The 23764-nt window shown below is 43.2% G+C and overlaps 1 protein-coding gene across 1 annotated transcript in view; it reads left to right on the plus strand.

Annotated features, from left to right (window-relative positions):
* The window catches only part of ARMC3 (armadillo repeat containing 3), a 79607-nt gene extending 56232 nt beyond the window's left edge, over nucleotides 1-23375 (plus strand). Inside the window, exons 12-18 of the mRNA XM_069458847.1 lie at nucleotides 3466-3602; nucleotides 4788-4956; nucleotides 8208-8308; nucleotides 9357-9458; nucleotides 10299-10394; nucleotides 21115-21315; nucleotides 23183-23375. Coding sequence (XP_069314948.1) covers nucleotides 3466-3602; nucleotides 4788-4956; nucleotides 8208-8308; nucleotides 9357-9458; nucleotides 10299-10394; nucleotides 21115-21315; nucleotides 23183-23375 — 999 coding nt within the window. The remainder of the gene's footprint in view (nucleotides 1-3465; nucleotides 3603-4787; nucleotides 4957-8207; nucleotides 8309-9356; nucleotides 9459-10298; nucleotides 10395-21114; nucleotides 21316-23182) is intronic.
* Nucleotides 23376-23764: the final 389 nt, after the last annotated feature.

Below are 23764 nucleotides of genomic sequence, written 5' to 3' on the forward strand. Positions count from 1 at the left end.
GTTTTTTTTTTTTTGAGACAGAGTCTCGCTCTGTTGCCTGGGCTAGAGTGCTGTGGCTTCAGCCTAGCTCACAGCAACCTCAAACTCCTGGGCTCAAGCGATCCTCCTGCCTCAGCCTCCCGAGTAGCTGGGACTACAGGCATGTGCCACCATGCCTGGCTAATTTTTTTCTATATATATTTTTAGCTGTCCAGATCATTTCTTTCTATTTTTAGTAGAGATGGGGGTCTCGCTCTTGCTCAGGCTGGTCTCGAACTCCTGACCTTGAGTGATCCTCCTGCCTTGGCCTCCCAGAATGCTAGGATTACAGGCGTGAGCCACCACGTCCAGGCTCTTTTTTTCTTTTTTTTATTTCAGCATGTCCCCGGGGGTACAAGTGTTTAGGTTACAGATATTGCCTTTGCCCCACCCGAGTCAGAGCTTCAAGCGTGTGCATCCCCCAGACTGTGGCACCATGCCCATTAGGTGCAAAAAAATATGCCATTTCTTCAGCTGGGTGGTAGAAAACAGGAGTGCCTCTACTAGGATTCTTAAAATTATGCATATTGGTTATATATACTCCTGTATTTCTCATCTGTTTCATAATTTTAAAACACAATTGCATATGTTTTGAAAGTCCATTATATAAACATGTTCTTGGTGCTTACAGGGATCCTGTTAAATTTTCATAAAAACTTGATTTAAACTGACAAACATCTTTTTTCTCTCTCAATGTTCTCATATTTACTTGTCACCATGGCACTCACGGTGACCAAAAAAACCCAAAGCCAACATTTATTTATTGAGCACTTATTATGTGCCAGGCACTGGACTAAGCACTTTACATACATTTAAGCCTCAATTGAAATAGATATGTTTATAATCCCCATTTTTCAGATGAGGAAAATGAAGTTTAAAGAAATAATTTGCTGGCCGGGCTCGGTGGCTCATGCCTGTAATCCTAGCACTCTGGGAGGCCGAGGCAGAAGGATCGCTTGAGGTCAGCAGAGCAGCCTGAGCAACAGCGAGACCCCATCTCTACTAAAAATAGAAAAAATTAGCCAGGCATAGTGGCCCACACCTGTAGTCCCAGCTATTCAGGAGGCTGAGGGTGGAGGATTTGCTCCAGCCCAGGAGTCTGAGGCTGCAGTAAGCTATGATGACACCACTGCATGCCAGCCAGGGCAATAGAGCAAGACACTGTCTCAAAAAAAAAAAGAAAGAAAGAAAGAAAGAAAAGAAAAAGAAAGAAAGAAAGAAAGAAAGAAAGAAAGAAAGAAAGAAAAGAAATCATTTGCTCAAAGCAGAGCTGGCAGATCAGGGATATGAGAACACGTCTTTCTGAGTCCAAAGCCCAAGCTTCACCCTGTGCTGCCTGCCCAGACAATGACAAATTTGGCCTATCCCCCTTCTCTGTCCCCACTCACTCAGTCCATTTGCACTCGTCCATCCAGGTAGGAAGCTAGAACCAGATATGTCTTTATCAGCTACTACATGCCAGGCACTCTGAGGCCTCGGGAGCATGGTGACAAACAAGTGTCCTGGTCATACCTTCCTGCTGCCTGCAGGGAAGCCCATCTAGTTCCCAGAATCCCAGGGCTTCGCTGCTCCCTTCTGTTTCCTTCCATTCCCCTCGCTGCCTCCAGACCCTCACCGCCTCCTTGCACGGCTTTCCATTACCACCTGGTAAAAGTTAAACTGCTCTGCGTCACGTGCCAGGGCCCCCGCTGACCTGCCCCTGCCCCTGCCTACCTAACAGCCTGTACTCCCACCCGCGCAGGTGGAACTCTCCTCTCCAGAAATGCCAGGCTACCTGTGATGCTGTCCGAATGCTCTGTTCTCGTAGTTGCACCTTGATTTCTCCGCTTTCTCCCTTTTTTCTACCTGCTCAAGTCCCATTTCTCCTTCAAGAGCCAGCTCGACCACCCTGTCCTCCACGAGGCCTTTCTTCAATTCTCAAAATTGAGTTGCATCTTCCTCTCTGCGCCCATTACACCCATGTGTCACCCCTGTGTCTTCCTTTTTTTGCATTTTATGGTTCCTGTATGAAAGACTACAAGCTCCTTATGGCCTTAGGGAAGGGATTGGAGATGTCTTTCCCTGTATCCATGTCAATAACATACACCTGGTGCATAATGTACGCTGAATAAACAGTTGTTAAGTGAATGGAGAAAGGAATGGATGGAGGGATGAATGAATAAATTAGACCCTTGCCAAAAGAACACATGGAATTAGATTGTATCCTGGTATCCTGTATTATACCCAGAAATAAAGATGCTCAGAAATCTGGCTCGCTAAGCAGAGCATGCTTCACGGGAACTTTTCTAAGCCGCCCAAGTTGCGTGTGCTAACATGTAAGCCCTGCCAGAGTCCCCGTGTTTGAGATGAGAATGACTGAAGGCGGACCTTACTGTCTGTGGATACCTCACATATAGGCTGGTAGAATATTCTTTCTATCCCCCAGGCTCAGACAATGCAGTATTGCATTTCAGATTCAAGACAGATCCTTTTATTTTTCCCTGATTGGAATAATTTTATACATGAGTAATTGATTTCAATAATGTAATTAATGTCGTTCCCACCAATCCTCTTCTTGTTCTTTTTCTTCTCTTCTTCACTCCTTGGAGAAAGGAATAGAAGACACTGCGTAAGGGTAGCGAAGACAGGTCTTTTTCTAGAGAATTGCTTCGGTGTTGCTCTGGCCACCCGGCTGACTTGGCTAGCGGCCCCAGCCTCAGGGACTGTGTTAGTTTCCTGTCGCTGCTGTGACAACTTATACCACGCAGTGGCTCAAAGCAATGCCAGTCTATCATCTTATAGTTTGGGAGGTCAAAAGTCCAAAGCTGGGTCTCCGGGCTAAAATCAAGGTGCTGACGGGGCTGCGTTCCTTCTGGAAGCTGGAGGGGGATCCATTTCCTTGCCCATCCAGCTTCTGGACACTGCTGCGTTGCTTGGCTTTCCACCCTTCTTCGATCTTCAAAGCGTGTCCCTCCAGCCTCTGCTCCCATGACACCTCCTTTCCCCGCCACGTGTCTCCCTCTTACAAAGATCCTTACGATCACGTTCGGCCTACCTGGCTAATCCAGGCTAATCTCTCATCTCAAGATCCTTAACTTAATCACCTCTGCAAAGTCATCGTTGGGGGACGCTTATTCTGTTTACCGCAGGGCCAAATGAGTATTCAGTGTTCAGGAGCGGAGAAATACACATAGGGCAGTTTAACACAGGCAGCGAGAAGACAGGCGCCTGCCCCAGTCCCCGGCCCACGCAAAAGCAGGATGACCTCCCTCTGGTACTTTCCTGGGGCCAGAAAACCGGGCTCCTGTATGGAAGGGTTTGCATTCGATTTTTTCCCCCTGAATTTTATAAATCTAAATATAAATTACATAGTAAAACCTTTTAATAATCAAATAATGAGATTTTTGAAAAGCATAACTATTTAAACTCTATACTCTTCGTGCGTAACATTTTGGTCCCTGCTTTTAGTTAAGAAATGCTGGTGGGCTGGAGCCCCTGGTGGACCTCCTGCGCTCCAAGAACGACGAGGTGAGGAAGCACGCCAGCTGGGCTGTGATGGTGTGCGCCAGCGACGAGCTGACGGCCAACGAGCTATGCAAGCTGGGGTGAGTGGACGCCGTCCCGGGTCACTGGCGCAGGTGGAGGGCAGGGGATGGGGACGCACTGGAAGGCCAAGCAGAGGCTACACTGCCCCTCTCCGGTGGCACAGTGCTCAGGAGCTCTACGGGTCCCCAGCAAGGCCTTAGCTCTGAAGGGACTGTCCCCATTCCTGCCCACCTGGGCACTCCCCCTCTGCCCGTTACAAAATCTCCTTCAATATTCGAGTCTCCGCTTCTTCATCTTGATAAATGCTTCTCCTTCCCTCTCCTCTGCTGTTGCCAAACAAATCCTATTGTCTCTCAACTTTCATGGTTAAAATAAAACGGGTGAGGGCCGGGCGTGGTGGCTCACGCCTGTAATCCTAGCACTCTGGGAAGCCAAGGCGGGAGGATCGCTCAAGGTCAGGAGTTCGAGACCAGCCTGAGCAAGAGCGAGATCCCGTCTCTACTAAAAATAGAAAGAAATTAGCTGGACAACTAAAATATATATATAGAAAAAATTAGCCGGGCATGGTGGTGCTTGCCTGTAGTCCCAGCTACTCGGAAGGCCGAGGCAGAAGGATTGCTTGAGCCCAGGAGTTTGAGGTTGCTGTGAGCTAGGCTGACGCCATGGCACTCTAGCCCCGGCAACAGAGTGAGACTCTGTCTCAAAAAAATAAATAAATAAATAAATAAATAAAACGGGTGAGCCATGACTGCCATCGGTTTTTCCGCCCCACCCATCCAAACCTTTCCTCCCGAATTCCAGATTTAACCACCCTCCCCGAATCGGCTCTCCTTACCACCAGTAGATGAGTTAGTGCCTTTAGCATATCAGCAAATAAGGCTTTAAAGTTCCACAGTCAGATTTCCTCTATTAATTTCTAAACATTTTGATTCTTTGCATCTATTGCTTGGTTAGCCAAACAAGTGGGATCCAATACAACTTTGCTTTAAATGAACAAAGAACTTTGTTTCCTGAACGTGTCCTTTTCAACTGTTTGCATGAGTTACTGCATGGCATATATTATCCTCAAGAAGGGCAGATTTGTCTTCACAGTTCTGTCAGTGTTACTTTATCTGAAAGGGCGGGGGAGGCTGTAGGCTTTCCATCTCAATTCTCCCTTCAGGATCTAAAGCAGGTATGTAGATGGGGACTCAATGTCGGATTGCCTGTATAAAGTAAATAATGCCTTTTGCTTTTATTGACAGGGCTTTAGAGATCCTTGATGAAGTTAACCTATCAGTAAGTCGAAAAAATAAATTCAGTGAGGCAGCTTATAACAAGTTGCTCAACAACAATCTTCCCCTGAAATATAGCCAGACTGGCTATTTGTCATCGGGTAACATAATTAGTGATGGATTCTATGATTACGGCCGGGTAAGTGGCAGCACATGTTTGTATTTTAGGATGTAGGATAATTATATTTTCTTGAATCACGATGCCATTACATTGCCATTGTATCACCACCTAATGTAATTTATATTTTAGCAGACAGAAATTTGAAAATCAGCAAGTCATCCTTAACCTTGTCCGGTTATAAGATTTTGTGGTTTTGCACGGTTTCAATTAGAATCTGATTACTTATAGCTGAATCCGCTTGCTAATGCCAGTCTCAAGTTTCGGATAAGATCTCAAAGAAAAGCTGGGTGCGGTGACGCGCGCCTGTAGTCCCAGCTATGCGGGAGACTGAGGCAGGAGGATTGCTTGAGCCCAGGAGTTCTTCTAAACTATAGTGCATGCTCGGATCGCACCTGTGAAAGCCACTGCCCTCCAGCCTGGGCAACACAGTGAGACCCCATCTCAACCAAAAAGAAAAAGAAGACGATATAAAAGAAGGGATCATTTTTAATTTTGAGTTTCTGTTACTTCTAGGGCTTAGTGTTAGTGATAAGAAGTATTTTTCTTATTTTATTAATTACAATGTAATTGTAATTAATCAAATTTTAACACTGGATTTAAAAATGTAACAAAGAAGAATATTATTTTACGTAACCACATTTATAATTATGATTTTAAAACAATATATAATGTCATTCAGTGAGAATGTTGAGAAAAGTGGGAAGCTAAAACTTGAAATCTTGGGGACTTTTTGACATGGCTGGCTAAGTGAGCATTTTCTACTTCTTCTGGAAACCAAAAGCAATAAGGAGAATGGGGAAAATTTTAAAAACCCACAAATCTCATTTTAGGCAAGACTAGAAAGCAGATTTGGTCCGCAGACTTCAAAAAATTTTAAGGAGCCAAGCATGGTAGCGCACCCCTGTAGTCCCAGCTACTCAGGAGGCTGAGGCAGGAGGATCGCTTGAGTCTAGGAGTTTGATGCTACGGTGAGTTATGATCATGCCACTGCACTCCAGCCTGGGTGACAGAGCAAGACCCTGTCTCAAAAAAAAAAAAAAAAATTTAAAGGTCACCAAAAGCCCCTGAGATCAGGTTGAAGCTGTGCGGTAGGAAAAAAGGAAGAGGTGAAAAAAATCACAGAGAAGAACAACACCGCTCGTGATGGCAGATCTCAGAAAGCATCATCAAAAATACATGCTTCCTCAGGTGACGGGAGAGCCCAGAAGTGTAAGAGCAGCTATACGCTTTGTCTGCCAGGCAGGTGCAAGAGCTCAGGCCTGGAGTGGGCAAGGCTGGCAGCAGAAGCCCTCTTGGACCAATCTGGCTCCAAGAAACAGAGAGGACAAGGTCGTAAAAGAGTCCCATAGCTGAGCCGCACTTGCAGGAAGCACCTAATCAGGGCAGCAGAGAATGAGAGCGATCTTGAATAATGAAAAAGAGCTGGCCTAGAACTTTCCTCTGACTCTTCCTTCTGCCTCCCCAGCCTGCGGTCCCTGCTGCCTCCATACCCCACAGCAACACCCTGTAACACACGCAAACCACTGAGAAACCGCTCCTAGAAAGCCCATCACTTTCAACGATGCTTAATTTAAAAAGAACCAACACTAACATCAGCGCAAAGATGCTTTCAGAAAACTGAGGAAAAGAGCCCAAAAAACCAACACAGAACACTTACCAGGAAAATGTTGCCATAGATCCGATAAAGGCGTGACAAAATATATTTGGTCATGAGGTTTTCAAAAAATGTCATGAGATAGTATCCTTTATAAAGGAGAATGCTCTGATTCGTTCATTCGGTAAATAGTAAGTTTCTGATATTGGAGGCTTTGAAAATGTCAATGAACAAGGCTGGGCGCGGTGGCTCACGCCTGTAATCCTAGCACTCTGGGAGGCCAAGGCAAGAGGATTGCTCGGAGGTCAGGAGTTCGAGACCAGCCTGAGCAAGAGCGAGACCCCCATCTCTAGTAAAAATAGAAAGAAATGATCTGGACAGCTAAAAATATATATAGAAAAAAATTAGCCGGGTGTGATGGTTCGAGCCTGTAGTCCCAGCTACTCAGGAGACTGAGGCAGGAGGATCACTTGAGCCCAGGAGTTTGAGGTTGCTGTGAGCTAGGCTGACGCCACGGCACTCTAGCCCAGGCAATAGAGCAAGACTCTGTCTCCAAAAAAAAAAAAAAGTCGGTGAACAAAAGAGACAAAGGTCTCAGCTCCCATGGTACTAGTGGAAGGGGACAGAGAGTAAACAGCAAACACGACAGATGAATGAGTGAGAGCCCAGGTTAGAAACAAGAACCGCCATAGGGGAAGGAAGGCAGAGCAGAGGCGGGTCGGGCTCGGTTGTGCTGGGGAAGCTGGAGAGGGTGGTTGCAATTTTGGAAATTGTGGTCAGGTTGGCCTCACGGAGGGTGATATCAGAGCAAAAACTTGCAGAAGGTGAGGGACTTAGCCAGGGGCATAGCCGGGGGAAGAGCTTTCTAGGCAGAGGAAACCACCAGTGCAAAAGCCCTAAGGTGTGCATGTGCCTGGTGTGTGGAAGAAACAGCAAGAAGCCAGCACAGCTAGAGCCGAGCGAACAAAGCGGGAGGATCAACCCGGGAGGATCCTAGAGACGAGATCAGAGAGGCAACGAGAGGCCAGGTCAGGTGGGTCTCGGACACCACCGGAAGGACGTGGACTTCACTCTGAATGCCGTGAGAAACTGTGGCAGGGTCCCGGGCAGAAGAATGACAGAATCTGTCTTATTTTTAAAGACTCACTTTTGCCTTATTTTAAAAGGATCATGAAAAGCATCTTGGATGAGAAAAGGAGCTAACCATGACTTGAGTGATTGGGAAAAGATCTCGGAAGGCGACGCAGTCTAGCCCCTTCTACCAGCCTGCCACAGTTGCCAGCACAGGGCTTCCTCTGGCCTATTCTTAGACATCCTCACAACACTTCGTCATCTGTTTCAGTACTTAGTTGCTCTTACAGACAGTAAATTCTCCCTTAGGTATATAGATGGATTTGCAAACTCCAATAGTTTCAGGGGACAAGATGATAATTATAGAATGAAACAGCAAAGTGTAAAGCAATAAAGATTTTCAGGAATTGGATATATCCTGTCCAAAGGCAAGAATGTCCACAAGCTTCAGGTTCCTTTTCTAATTTTATATATATTTATATTACGAGTGTGTGTCTGTGTGTGAACTTAGGCACATCAGTTGAAGACATATTCTATCAGTATTCATTTTAAAAAATATGACCCATGCAGATAACTACTTTTCAGCCCTTAAATTATCTTACAGATAAATCCTGGCACCAAACTTTTGCCTTTGAAGGAGCTCTGCTTACAAGAACCAAGTGACCTACGGGCTGTGCTCCTAATCAACACGAAACCTTCTGATGTGTGAGTCTTTGGGGGAGGGTGGGATGCAGGGAAGCATGTATTTATTTTTTTCTGTTTGTCCAACAACATGTGAGTATGTAAAGATTTCCAGATTCTTTTCTCCTGAATCTAGCACCACCATGAAAATAAACACTGGTCCATGAACTCATAGCCTGGCATGGAATAACCACCACCAAAATCAGCGTGCCCTCTGCTCTTTCCCTTTAACTCCATATTACCGGGCAATTCCAAATGCATTTTTGCCATCAGGGCCTCTTACTTGGGGAGTAATTGAAGAACGTCTAAGTGGGGGCAACCCAAGATGAATGATGCTCACAGGTCTCCAGAACTGTGTGCTGGAGTCTAACTATCGCCCAGCATTTTTCTTATTTAAAGAAGTAAATGGGGCCGGGCACGGTGGCTCACGCCTGTAATCCTAGCACTCTGGGAGGCCGAGGCGGTGGATCGCTCAAGGTCAGGAGTTCGAGACCAGCCTGAGCAAGAGTGAGACCCCGTCTCTACTAAAAATAGAAAGAAATTATATGGACAACTAAAAATATATATATAGAAAAATTAGCCGGGCATAGTGGCGCATGCCTGTAGTCCCAGCTACTCGGGAGGCTGAGGCAGGAGGATCGCTTGAGCCCAGGAGTTTGAGGTTGCTGTGAGCTAGGCTGATGCCACGGCACTCACTCTAGCCTGGGCAACAAAGTGAGACTCTGTCTCAAAAAAAAAAAAAAAAAAAAAAGAAGTAAATGGTAGAGCTGGAACTTAAAGCTTTCACATTCTTCTTTAAAATGATCGTGTACATCTATATATCTATGTAGTATTATACTTATGTGATACATTTTATACAAATATTTTCTCTTCTAGCTTATGAAAAGCTTTATAATATTCTTTTTATCTCATAAGTTCCCCTTTATGCTTTTAAAATAGTGTCTCACTGTTAAAAAGTCAGCTCCGAATATGACTTTCAGGGAAAAAAAAAAATCTGTTTTGAGGAACAAAGCCGATATTGATGAATAAATTATTTTAATTTGTATGTAATTTCAATCGTGTAAAATTTTAGTTCTCCACCTCTGTCTATGGAAGAGAAATCATCAGACATTGCTTATGGGCGAAGTATGTCTTCTTCATCTTCCTTAAGAAGATCGAGTAGAGAAAAGACCAAGTAAGAAAATGATGTTTTTCCCTATACTCAAACAACTCTCCCCTTAATTCAGGAGTGAAAAATTATTTAGATTGTAGGTTTTGGCAACTTGATTTTTCTTCTTCTTATGGTAATACGGTTGCATCATTGCTTTTCAAGTTGCTGCGAAAAAGATCTCTGCACAAGGAGCCAGGGAACCTGGTTTGCACTCTGTCTGCTGTGGACCTACAGTGACTGCAGCCACGTGACTTAGTGTCTGTTAGCACGGTGGTCCCCAGCCTTTTTGGCACCAGGGACCAGTTTCATGGAAGGCACTTTTTCCACAGGCCAGGGTGGGGGTAGGGGATGGTTTCGGGATGATTCAAGCATGTTACATTTATTGTGCACTTTATTTCTATTATTATTACATTGTCATATATAATGAAATAATTATACAACTCGCCATAATGCAGAATCAGTGGGAGCCCTGAGCTTGTTTTCCTGCTCCCTCTGATCTGATGGGAGGCGAAGCTCAGGCAGCGATGGGAGCGGCTGTACATACAGGTGAAGCTTCGCACCCTCACCTGCCGCTGGCCTCCTGCCTTGTTCCTAATAGGCCATGGACTAGTACGGGTTCACCCCCCCCAGGGGGTTGGGGACCACAGTGTTAGCAGGTTTAGTCCCCTAAGCTGCAGAGGAAACGATGCCTGGTCCCCTGCTTCATAATGGCAAAAGGAATCAAATCATAGAATGAAGTGAAAATGCCTTATAAACTTATAAAATGCCTTGCAAATGTAACTTATTGTTATTTTTCCATATGATTGATTGAACTTGGTTGTGGTTTTTTGCAAATGACGAAGAAAAAAATAGTTTTCGTTCTAGTGCTGGATTTGGATCTCCCACAGAAGAGAAGTCAGAATCTACTTCTGGACGAAACACTGTTCTTAGCAAAAGTGCCGGGAAAGAAAAAGGATTGAGGTAGGAAAGGCATCCTTGTGTTCCTAATTACCCAGGTGAGAGGGAGGGGCGGCTCTTAAGTAGCAAGTTTCTCTTCTGAAATCATTGTGCTGAACTAGGCAAGACTCATGAGATATAATTTTAAAACTACTTTATTTTTGTTTCTCACCATCTCTTTCAAATTTACCCAGAGAGAAGTTCTTCTCCTGACTCAGGATGAGAACTCAGGTCGCTTTGATCACTTTCGGGAACTACAAAGTCCTACAGTCACTTTAAGTCATAAACAACAACAGGAGGCTAAGTGAGGTGGCTCATGTTTGTAAGCCCAGGGCTTTGGGAGGACGAGGCAGGAGGATCGCTTGAGGCCAGGAATTCAAGACCAACCTGAGCCAGAGCGAGACCCCGTCTCTACAAAAAATACAGAAATTAGCCAGGCATGGTGGTGCACACCTGTAGTCCCAGCTACGCGGGAGGCTGAGGCAGGAGGATCGCTTGAGCCCAGGAGTTACAGGTTGCTGTGACCTGTGATGTCATCACTGCACTCTAGCCTGGGTGGCAGAGCAAGATCCTGTCTCAAAACAAAAAAGCAAAACCAAAAAAGCCAACAACAACAGGAACAGCGGTCTCTAGTCAGTCATTGGAGAGCCCCAGCCCGGTGGTAGTCAACTGCTGCCTTTTGCAGGGTAACCCGACACCACACACTGTCGCCCTCTCCTTCTCTGCTTTTGCTTCCGTGCCCCTCCCCTCTCGCTCCCTGAGTCTCCAACCCTTCAGGGTAGAAGGAACAAGAAAGAGCAAGAGGGGGAAACGGGGGAAAGCTCTTACCTGGTTGGAACAATCATAATGTGCTTTTGCACTTTTTAGGCCTGGAGTATTTTAAACATTTTCTTCTACATGCTTACATATCTTTAAAACATATTTCTTCTCCTGTGAGAACTTTCCTGGATTCTTCAAAAAAACCATTTGGCCCTCCTGCCTCACTGCGTGACCCTTTAATTACGGTGGACGTCAGCCCCCACGACTGGCTGTGATACCAGAATCTCTGTGCGACTTAGACCAGACACTGCTTTCCGAAGCGACTGGACCCCGAGGCCCCCTAAGGTGTGGGCAGCGGCCTGCTCGCCCCTTCCGAGCTCTTAACTTTCCGCTCTGACTTTATTTTCTCTCGTCAGAGTCTCTGTTGCTTAATATTTTGATCACGGCTTCTAATCTACCCCCTTGTCCCTGGCCTGCTAGCGTTCACGCCTCCCTCCCTCCCCTTCCTTTCCCCTCTGCTCCCCTTCTCTGTCCTGCCTCGACCTGCCCTTTGTCCCCTCTGAGCATCTCCCCTACTTGCCTGAACATTCCTGGAGACCAAGACCATGTTCTTATTCGAATAATTTCTTTCCTCCCCTGTGTTTAGCGCAGTGCTTGGCTGGCGTACGTAGGCATTCACCTTTACACAAGAGAAGAGAAATCTGAACTTTTGCAGGAAAAGGTTATTTTGGACAAGTTCCGCACTTACAAACTGTGTGGATTGAGCAAATAGGTTACCTTCTCTTTGCCTGAGTTTCCCCATCGGTAAAATGGAAATAAAAACAGTTCCCCACCCCCACAGCGTTGCCATGAGGAGCAAATAAGCCACAACACATGAGGAGCTGAGCACAAACGCGGCTCCTCGTGGGCGCTGCATTATAAACAGGTGCAAGGAGCCAAACCCCACTCGCCCCTGCAAGAATCCCAAAACCCAATGCAAGAGTGTGTCCTGCGAGTCTGTCTCTTCTTCTTCCTCTGTCTCTCCATTTGCACAATGTCTAGTTGACAGTCACTTTGTTGTCATCCTTGCTTTCTTTCTGTGGCTGCCTCACCCATAACTATAGCATGTACCTGACTTTGGTTTGCCAGGGGACCGAGTCTGGCCCCAATTCCAAAACAGCTTTTGGAACATTCAACAACATTCAAGTCCATTCTCTGTGTCTCTTTATGCATTGTCATGAGAGACACAATGTGACAGAAAAATGTCACCATCATCCCCCATCAAAGCTCGCACAGAGCTTTTTTTTTTTTCCATTATCTTATTTTTCTCACAGCTCTGTCTGGTTCTTAATCTTAAATCTTTTGGGCAGTGCTTTTGGGTTGAAAGTCATTTTGTGAACTTGTAAATATCCAAACGGTGATCTTCGGACACCCTTGAATTGCTTTGCTGTGTGTGATATTCGACGTGGACATTTTTCTGTCACACTGTGAAGCAGTCACAGCTTTGTCTCACTGGATCCCTGTCGGTTTGAGCTGCGGACACCTCCCTTCTCCTTTGGCCCTGCTGGTTCTCGCCTCGTCCCTCGCGGCACCTGGAGTCCCGCTGTTCTCGGGTTCTTCCTCTGCTCCTTTCCCCGCTCTCCGCAGATGTAGCTGCTTACTGCTCAGGGCTACGTCCACACCTGTGCGTCCCGTGGCCTCTTGGCGTTCTCTGCACTGTCACCCTGGAGGCACCTCAAGTTCCGCATGTTCCGACCTGAAATCATTGTTCCCCCCAATTTGCAAACGTCCTTCTCTTCTGTTCCCTGTGCTGCCCCGTGTGGACCGTGTTCCCGAGCCTGGGGCCCGTCCTGCAGCCTTTCTCCTCCCCTATGCCCGGTACCAGGCGAGTCTCTTGGTCTCGCCCATCCTGCATCTTCGCCTCCCTCTTAAGTCTATTCCTTCCCTTCATTTTCACTTTCACGTCCCGGGTCCAGGCCTTCATGTTGTGTCTCAATTCCAGTAGCCTCCTTGTCGCGCTGGAGAGAGTCCTGCCCTCCGTGTAGCGCCACGGAGCTGCCCTCCCTGTCCCGTGAGCTCCCTTGTGATCCTATTACTTTGCCCAAAACAACGTTTCCTGTCACCTTCCCGATGAAGCCCAGACTCCACCCGTGGCCCACTGTGGAATAGCCTTCCTTGTCTTGTGTGTAGCAAGTTCCTCTTTTTTTCTTTATTTTCTTTATATTTCTGTTTTTGTGAAGCCTTCTCTGATCACTCCAGGTTAAACATTCTTAGTGCCCGCTCCTGGCGAATTGGCTTCTTAATTAATTAATTACATTTTCTAGCTTTATTGAGGTATAATTGACAAATAAAAATTATATATATTCACAGTAGACAACATGATGTTTTGAGATACGCATACGCTGTGAAATGTTTGCCGCAGTCAAGCTTATTCACATATCCATCACCCGACAGAGTTACCTTTTGTTTTCTGTTTTGTGGTGAGAACATTTAAGATTTACTCTCCTAGCAAATTGCAAGTATACAGTAGAGTATTATAATATAAAGTCACCATGCCGTCCATTAGATCTACAGAACTTGCTCCTTCTGCGTGCCTGAAACTCCTTTATGAATTGATTCTAGCTCTTATGTATGACCTGCGCTGATGGGTGTTGATCTATTTTGTTGTCTTTCCTCCTAAGCAATGAGTGCTGGAGGCCCAGGACCACGCCCTTTCCATCTTTGTATCCACAGAGTCTAGAACAGCAGCAAGTACATCAGAGGCAGTAACGAAATATTTACTGATTAAATATTCACAAGTTACTTTAATTACTGAATGCTGCTTGTTGAGAAGAATAGATGTTTGACTCCCTGACAGCGTGCCCAGGGGGGAGAAATATTGACAAGTAAGGATAATTATTTCTCCTTCACACGGTCTCCAATTTCCCTCTTATCTCTACGTATTCTCGCAGCTCTCTCCCCACTTGAAGATAACCGCTGATTAGCTCCCAACATCCCAGGGGATTGTTGGCATGAAGGAGAACACACAGACTCTGGATTCAGACAAGGCCAGTTCTCGGTTTTCTCAACTGTAAAATGGACATGATGAGATGACGGCTGGGAAGTGGCTGGACCGTCATCTGGCACACTTGGGTGTCAGTGTTTGTCTCTTTCTCCTTCCCAGCCTTGGCCCATGGGGGACGGATTGGCCATAAACCTGCTGTCCTGTTGCCTGTCTTTCGTTCAACCCTTCTTGTCTCGTGACTGTTAAAACTTTGGACTCCTGGGAATAGAGGGGAATATTTTAACTCTATGCATCTGATAATACTATTAAGAATGTTTTGGCTGGGCGCGGTGGCTCACGCCTATAATCCTAGCACTCTGGGAGGCCGAGGTGGGCGGATCGTTTGAGCTCAGGAGTTCGAGACCAGCCTGAGCAAGAGCAAGACCCCATCTCTACTAAAAATAGAAAGAAATTATATGGACAGCTAAAAATATATATAGAAAAAATTAGCCGGGCATGATGGTGCATGCCTGTAGTCCCAGCTACTCGGGAGGCTGAGACAGGAGGATCCCTTGAGCTCAGGAGTTTGAGGTTGCTGTGAGCTAGGCTGACCCCACAGCACTCACTCTAGCCTGGGCAACAGAGTGAGACTCTGTCTCAAAAAAAAAAAAAAAAAAAAAGAATGTTTTATGTTAACAAAAGGAGTGAGAGACACTGACAAAAAAATATCAATAATGAGACATCAGAGGCACAAAGTAACTAAATATTTGAAAGGAAGAGGAGAGAAGAGACGGGAAACAAGATTGATTAGGTGCAAGATGGTCTAACACAGACAGGAGGAAGTGAAAGTGAGCATTTCTCTTTTTCTCCTCGTGAATATCATCACCATATACCATGTCAGCTAAAATCCCTGTCTCCCCAGGTAAGAAACTCTCCCTGGGTGACCTGCCGGCATATTATTTTCATTTTCGACGGTTTGAGTTACACTCCCTTTCATGGCAAAACCCTCCTAGGGGAGGGGATTCATTTGTTCCTGTTGATCCTCTCACCTTCTCCATACCTTCTTAGGCTTCCCTGCAACAAACATGTCTGATATTCCTTCTAAAGCTTTTCCTTATAAAGGACATTTAAATGTAAACATTTAATAGTAACACTGACCGGACCTGTTTGGGAAATGCATTATGTGTTCCACCTATACTGTACTTTTGTATTCAGACCACTTTTCATAAATATTCACTTGATTGTATGTGAGTTTGTTACACTAAAAGTGTATTGTTTTTCTGTCTCTTATTTCATATCTTCCTTCTAGGCTGCTCATCTCTGATCTCTTGTTGTTGTTGTTGTTGTTTGTTTGTTTTTTTTGTTCACAGTATCAGAACATATCTGACCTCTTTTAGATATTTACAATGTATGCTTTAATATTTCTGCTACTCAGACAATCTTGGCCCCCTTGATAATGGCTTCCCCCAAATTTTTGTTTTTAAAATAATTTCCCACAAACCTTCTTTTTACCTGTACATTAACTGTTTTCATTTCTTCCCCAAAGTCTTGACCAGCTACAAAAGCCTTTCAGAAACAGGTGTTGTCTATTAGTCACATTTTAATACCATCTCACTTTCCTTTCTTGAATGTATTCGTTCATTCGACAAATACTTATTGGGCACAGGTGTGTGCCTGGAATTGTTCCAGTGCTGGAGACATAGCAATGAACAAAATCCTTTGCCCTCACGGAAGTCACATCCTAGCGGAGAGACAGACCACGAACAAAATAAACTACACGTACACACATGCACACACACTACCCAGAAAAAATCCTATCTCCACTTTAAACAATACCCTCTTCCTTTCCAATCTTTTAGAATAGACTGGGTAGAATTGGACATCAATGGAGTAGATTCCTTTTAGTACCATACTCCTTGACTTTCTTATCTTTATCATTCATGTGGAATTTATCGAATGCTGCCTAGTATTGATTATTTCCCACCTACCAGAATCTTCCTGCTTAAACTGAAACCCCAAGTGGGCTGGGCTTATGATTTGTATCTCTCCCACCAGCCTTGTCCTGGAATCTATATATTTAAAAAACCTGACGGTATCAAAAAGGAGCATGTGATTAAAGTGGTTTGCAAGTGTCAATACACAATTTAGATCCAGCCAAATATTCTACATATTTATCTGCTCTCCTATTCAGCCACCTGTGGATGTAGAAAAATATCCATGGGGTTTGGGATCCCACAGTTCTCTGAGGTCGTTGTGCTAAAGTCTCTGCAGGAAAGGCAAACGTTCCACTGTCTTTCATCATAAACTGCTGCTCCTTCTGAAGATTAATTTTACAGGAGTTAATTTTGTAATTTTCAAGTGTCTGTTTCCATCTTCATTTAGAAATGAAATTCATTTAAGTATTGAAGCCCTTATTAATACAACCTGGCAGCCTGCATGGGAAAGAAGTCCAAAAGAAATGCTTCTATTTATAGCAGCAGGAAACAATTCAGGAGTTCAGTAAATTATCTCTTTTTAATCACTCAAGAAGATTGCCCTCCCCCGAAGGGGTGCCAGATATTAGCTCCTCCGCGCCAAGTGACTCTCTCCTCTTACGTCAGGTGACACACTCAGTGACAAATACCCCTGCTTCTGTCTTGTGGGTGGCTCTGAGTAGTCATAGGAGCCGAGTGCTCCAGTCTCATAAAGCTGCCTTTCAGTTTAGAGCACAGGCAAACCTGGCTACGCTTTCTGCAGTTCTGACTGACATGCGTAGTGTTAGTTTACTAAACTATGTGTATATGAAGTTTACTAAAAACTATATATATGAAGATGTCCAATTTATTATTTTTTTAAAAGAAAGGGGTTAAGATGATATATCTGGGAAATATTAAGCTTTCCTTAGTTTAATATATGATTGGAATATTTGCTAATACATGATTGGTATCTCCTTTGCTTCGCTGCAACAAATATAATATTTAATTAGAAAATAGAAAGCTTGTAGTACTTGTTGTAGTTAGTAGAGTTTTGTAATTCTCAAATAGCAGTTGACAGGGTTCTATTTCTATTTCTTTCTCAAAATAAATTAAAAAGAAAATTCATACGGACTTCAGTTGCTCCCCCCTGCCCCCCCCCCCGTGCTTCACGTGATACTTAAAGAGGAATAATCGCTCCCCTGACTTACTGTTAGCAGAACCGATGCTCGAGTTTGTGAGTGCATAACTGAGGTGATTCCCGCCCACCCTGGCCTAACCCTAGTCTTCACTTTCTTGACCCTGTGACAAATTTGTTGTTAAGTTCCTTGTTCTCAATAAGGTAACAAAATATGAGCTGAAATAACAGCTGCTGTTTAATCTTAATACTGTCAGATCCTATTATAATAAACAAGGTATATAAGAAAGTCTTCCCCCAAAACGTAGAGAGTTGTCACAGCGCATCATACATAAAGGAAGAATGAGGTAGAGATTTAGGGAAAGCAGCAATTCTTCTTCCTCACAAACTGAAGTGTGCATTTGCATAGCAGTAGTTCCATAATAAAATTCTGCTGGAGAAACTGAGATGTAGAGGTAAGGCCAACCGGAGCATTCCACGCCAGCTCAACCCGCAGTGGCCTTGCCTGTGAGTCTGGAACCAGAAGCCGGATCGTCCCCCTTGGAACTTTGGAACTCTACCCAAAGTCCCACCCTGGCCTGTTCGGGGACTTCAGGCAGGGGAGCAGGTCTGTGGTCGCGGCTGGGGGAACAGGGCAGCCTCCCGGCCCACACTGGCGTCCACCAAACTGCCGGGACTCCTGGGAACTTAGGGGCTCGTTTCATTCGTTCTTAGATCCACTGCTCAAGGTCATGTTCAGCCATAGGTGGCTGCCTCTTGATCTGCCTCTGTGTGACGTGGGTAAGCCAAGAACCTGTCTGCTTCAAAGGCAGAAATGCATCTGTAAGAGCCTCACATATTAGACTTGCACCTTGGTAATTATTAAGGAAAAACGACTAAAGCTAAAAAATGTGGAAAGGGACAGGCTGAGCCCTGGCCCCGTCATGAAGCGAGAAGACTCTAACTCTCCCGGCCCCTGCACCGTCCCTTTTCAATTTCCGTGAATTCTTTGCAAAGCTGCTCCAGCAGCGGCCCAAAAATTATAGCAACATCTGACACTCAAGACAATGATATTTAAAGGTGGAGAAGGTAAAAAGGGACCTGAATGGAGATCAGGTTTCCACACTTCACTTGAAGAGGTAAAATGTGAATACCTGTACGCTGGGATAGCTATATCTGTATATTGTAACAACCACCATAACCACTATAAAACCTAAGCAAAGAGCTACATTCAAAAACACTATGAATAGGCCAGGCGAAGTGGCTCATGCCTACAATCCTAGCACTCTAGGAGGCTGAGGCGGGAGGATTGCTTGAGGCCAGGTGTTCAAGACCAGCCTGAGCAAGAGCAAGACCCTGTCTCTACAAAAAATAGAAAGATTAGCTGTGTGTGGTGGCATGTGCCTATAGTCCCAGTTACTGAGGAGGCTGAGGCAGGAGGATCACTTGGGCCCAGGGATATGAGGTTGCAGTGAGCTATGATGATGCCACACTGCACTCTAGCCTGGGTGACAGAGCAAGACCTTGTCTAAAAAAAAAAAAAAAAAAAAAAAAAAAAAAAAAAGGAAAGAAAGAAGGAAAAGAAAAGAAAAGAAAAGAACTATAATAAATCAAGCTGGAATCCTAAAAAAATGTTCACGTAACCCACAAGAAACCAAGAAAAGGGCTGGGTACAGTGGCTTATGCTTGTAATCCTAGCACTTTGAGAGGCTGAGGTAAGAAGAAGGCTTGAGGCCAGGAGTTTGAGAAAGCAAGAAAAGAAGGGCCGAGGAATAAGAACCAATCAAAAGACAGAGTTCATTGACATAGGTAGGTTGAAAGTAAAAGAATGGACAAAAATAAACATGCAAACATTAATTTTTTAAATAGCATAAATGGCTTTTTAAATATAATGTAGACCACAGTGCAAAGAAAAGTACTAGAGTTAAGGGGAGACATTTCAGAATGATAAAATGAATTAACCCATGAGAAAAACATAATGATCTAATGTGTATGCACCAAACAACAGAGCCTCAAAATAAATAAGGCAAAAAACTGATAGAGCTGAAAGAAGAAAGTGGCAAATCCTCAAATATAATTGCGGACTTCAGCACCCTCCTCTCAGCAAGTGGCAGAAATTCTAAGCAGAAAATCAGGAAGGGTATAGAAAATTTGAGCAATACCAGCAACCAGCAACATACGTGGAACACTCCAACAACAGCAGAATACGTGCTTTCTAAAAAAAAAAAAAAAAGTCATGTGGAAAATTCACAAACATTCTAGGCCATGTAACAAACCCTCATCAAATTTAAAATAATTGAAATTATACAGAATACATTCTCTACTGTAATAGAATCAAACTAGAAATTAATAACAAATACAAGAAAATCTCTGAACATGTGGAAATTCAATGATACCTTTCTAAATAATTCATGGGACAAAGGATATCTCAAAGGAAATTAAAAGATATTAATACCTAGAACTGAATGAAAATGAAAATAAAACATGTCAAAATTTGTGAAGAACAGCTAAAGCAGTGGTGAAAGAGAAATCTATTGGACTAAATGCTTACATTAGGAACAAAAAGAGGTCTCAAATCGATAATCTAAGCTTCCACCCCAAGAAACTAGAAAAAAAGCAAAATGAAGCCAATATGAGCAGAAAGAAATAAGTAATGAAGGTCAGAAATCAATGAAATTTAAATCAAAAGCAATAGAGAAAATCAATGAAATAAAAATCTGGTTCTTTAAAAAGCTTAACAACATTGATAAACCTCTAGCAAGGCTTACAATTAATAAAAGAGAGGCTTAAATTACCAATATCAGGAGTGAAAGAAGGAATTATCATTTTAAACCTCCCACACATTAAAAGATCATAAAGACATTCTACAGGCACCTTAGTTCAGCAACTTAGATGCAATGGACCAATTCATCACAAACTACCAACTACCAAAACTCACCAAAGATGAAACAGATAACCTGAATAGTCCTGTAACTATTAAATATATTGAATTCACTTATTAAAAACTTTCTAAAAAAGAAATCTCATGACCCAGGTAGTTTCATTGGTGACTTTTACCAAACATTTAAAAAATTAGCATCAATTCTACACAGTCATTTTCAGAAAATGGAATTTACTTAGTAAACAGTAAGAATACTAAACTTTGGATGAGTCTCTGCTCCTGTATGACATGGAAATTATGTGCTGTTCTTATTTTGTTTTTTGCTTTATTTTCACGTTTTGGATAATTTTTCCAAAAAATAGTGATCCAAATTATTCTTGCAGAGGGTCTTAATTGAACCAAGAGATGATATAAGACTGGCTTAGACTCTCTGAGTATGCAACCTCATTTTTTCAAATTCAACAAATATTTATTATATACCTACTATGTGCCAGATACCCTGCTAGGTAACTATACAAAAATGCAATATATGATTTTAATAAGATGTATCAGTTACATAGTATTCTCTTGAAAATTAGTTTCTCTGCCATAATATATACTCTGTAAAACTCTACCACTGTCACTGAAAATGAAAATTTGAAAACTATATACACATGGTTGTTGATGTATAAAATACACTTATCCCCTCATATCTGTGGGGGATTGGTTCCAGGAAGCCCTGCGGATACCAAAATCCTACATACTCAGGTCCCACAGTCAGCGCTGCAGAACCCATGAATAGCAAAATTGGCCATATGTATCCACGGGTTCCACATCCATGTCTTCTGCATCCCTGGAATATTGTATTTTCCATCCACGTTTGGTTGCAGGTGCAGAACCAGTGGATTTGGAGGACCAACTATATTTACCTTTTAAAATCTGCGTGTAAGTGAATCCACAGAGTTCAAACCCATGTCGCTCAAGGGTCAACTGTACCTTATTTTTGTGCTGCTCTTTAACTCAGAGCATAGTTAGCGCTTGTCCATTTGTTTAGCTGAAGATGTGATTTTGATGGCTGCTGTTTACTCTCAAAGGAAAGGCAGAGGAAAAAAAGAAGAGGAAAAAGTGAAAGAGGAGGAAGAGCTTTCGACAGTACCAAAATTGGTTGGTGAGGGAAGCCCTGATAAAGAATGGTACCCTCCCTGTGATCCTAATTTCTGCATGTACGTGTACGAGGTGACCAAGTCAATACTGCCCATAACCAATATTAAGGAACAGATTGAGGTTCTTGCAAAGTAAGTTGTCTATCTTTACCTGTACATTTTTAATTTCTGAAAAAAAAATCTGAGTGGTGTACATATTTTAGGCAATTTTCAGACAAATATACCATAATAAAATTGAAATTTACAGCACCCCAGCTCTGACTCTGAAGCAGAAACACAGTGAATTGAAAAAGTTCTCGATTTCTATTTTAGGTCATATTTCCACCCAGAATCAGAGCTAGGAGCTGGAAATTGCTTAGAGAAAAATGCCTGTTCTTTTCTTCTGCTAAATCATTGAAGGTATCTTTCAAGGTGATCCCGAAGAAGTTACGAATGAATCAAAAGTTTGAACATTAAATCATTCCTTAGCTGTACGGGGTACTCATAATTTAAAGGAATCCTACTGTGAATCATTTATAAACTTGTGAATTATTTTCTAATACAGATACCCAACCTGTATGTTTCGGCTGTATGTTCTCCGTTGCTCTGAGGCGGGGCGTGAGCGTTCTGAGCTCGAGCTGGCACAGGGCTCTGTATAAGCCAGAGAATCTGTCCTCTTCATTAGCGAGTTTAATCTAAATTCCACTAAGGGAAGGCTGGGAATTTAACTTGGGAGCTGCCAGGGATTAGGACTCACTAGGAGCGGAGGGTAGGCGTCAGGACTGACACCTCCCAGTGGGTAAGCTACTGGCTTCTGCGACAGCTGCAGTCTCCGTGAGAGCCTGTATCCACTCCAAATAGCAGCGAGGTGCAGTCATCAAACCTGGATGTGACAACTGCCAGTAACACAGCTGCCAGATCATTGACTTCTTGTCAGCCAGAGCTAGAAGAGAACATTTTTTGGCAACTGAAGTTTTCCTGATGTCCTTGAGAAGTGATGGCTTAAGCAGAACACTGCTACAGCCCCTGTCCTCATGCTTCGCTTCTATCAGAAACATTTTTCATCATTCCCCAAATCATTGTCTTTTTTTTTTTTTTTTAACCTGAGCCCGCGCCAAGCTAGAGAGAGAGGCAGAGATTTGTCCCCATGGCTGGGGGTCCTTGGCATTCATTAGAGCCCCCCTGACTGGGTGGAACTGCAGTCAGTTCAGCAGCTTCCTCCCAACCCTTTCTCTTGGGTTTTTTAAAACCATTGTTCTCCTTCACTTGGGTTCACATACATCAAGAGGAAATCCTTTCTTTAAAATTTGCAATTCTGCCTTTACTCCAAGGGTACGGTGGCCTTAACTGACAGAGGATTTTGCAGGTGTATTTACTGACTTCTTCAGTGAGAGCCTAATACTAGGCGAAACCCGCAAACAATTCACCCTGTCTTACCCACACATCTGTTACTTTATTTTCCTTTTTGCCTCTTCTTCTCTTTTCTTCTAACTTCAGTATTATGCAATGCCATGTCTTTCTCTAAATTATAAAAAGACAAATACATTTTTAAAGGAAAAATAATAAAACTTGAAAATGTTTGGGAAGCTAATGGGAAAATTTTCTGTGTGTTTGTCTTGTCTCTAAGTTTAAATTCCTTGAAAGAATAACCACATGTCAGAGCAATGCCTTAGATTTCAGATTAAAACATTTAAAAATGCTTTTCAATGGTAAGGTAAAATTTTAAGACTGCATTGATATTTAGTGTGACACTGATTTGTATCTTGTTGTAGATATTGGGAAAATTAGCATTCATTTTTTTCTTTGAATGAAATTTCGAGAATTTCAGTTTGTATGTGATGGTTTGAATACAGTAAGCATGATGTTAACATACTTATTGTGAGTATATTTTTTAAAGTAAAGCAAACAATAAAAATCAGAGGGAATGTAGTTTTTACACATATCCAGGTACATGTAATTATACTGAAATCATCCACAGTGAGATATTGAACTTGATTTGATCTCAATGTAATTGACACAGGTATGTGGCAGAAAAAATGGGTGGGAAGATTTCGAAAGAGAAACTCCCTGATTTCAGCTGGGAACTTCACATAAGTGAACTAAAATTTCAACTTAAATCCAACGTTATACCAATTGGACTTATCAAAAAAGGAATCTTCTACCATCGAGCTTTGCTTTTCAAGGTATTTAAGATATTTTGTCTCATTTGCTAGTAGGTAAAAATGTTTTGTCTTTATCATATTGCAGTGTGCCCGTTGCTAACATTTAACAGGATGATACTAATCCCACCATTTAGACTTACTTATGTTGGACATACATCTGTATATAGACATACACATGCTCCCACCCTCCCAATGAGTGGTCTCCTCATTGTCTTGCTTAATATATCAAAGAATTTGTCTTCCATCATTTTCTTTCTTGCCTACTTCTTTCTTTACTTATTTTTATCCTCTTTTGCCACTTCATCTCAATCTCAATCTTCTATGCCTCCAAAGGAGATCCCTCCACCGCTCTTAACTATTGAGGTTCCCCAAGGTTCTGACCCAGGCACTCTTCTGTTCCCCTGTATGCCCTCCTCAGGGTGAGATCTTCCTTCACATGG

This window comes from Eulemur rufifrons, chromosome 25 (assembly GCF_041146395.1).
Source record: "Eulemur rufifrons isolate Redbay chromosome 25, OSU_ERuf_1, whole genome shotgun sequence".
Lineage (NCBI taxonomy): Eukaryota > Metazoa > Chordata > Mammalia > Primates > Lemuridae > Eulemur > Eulemur rufifrons.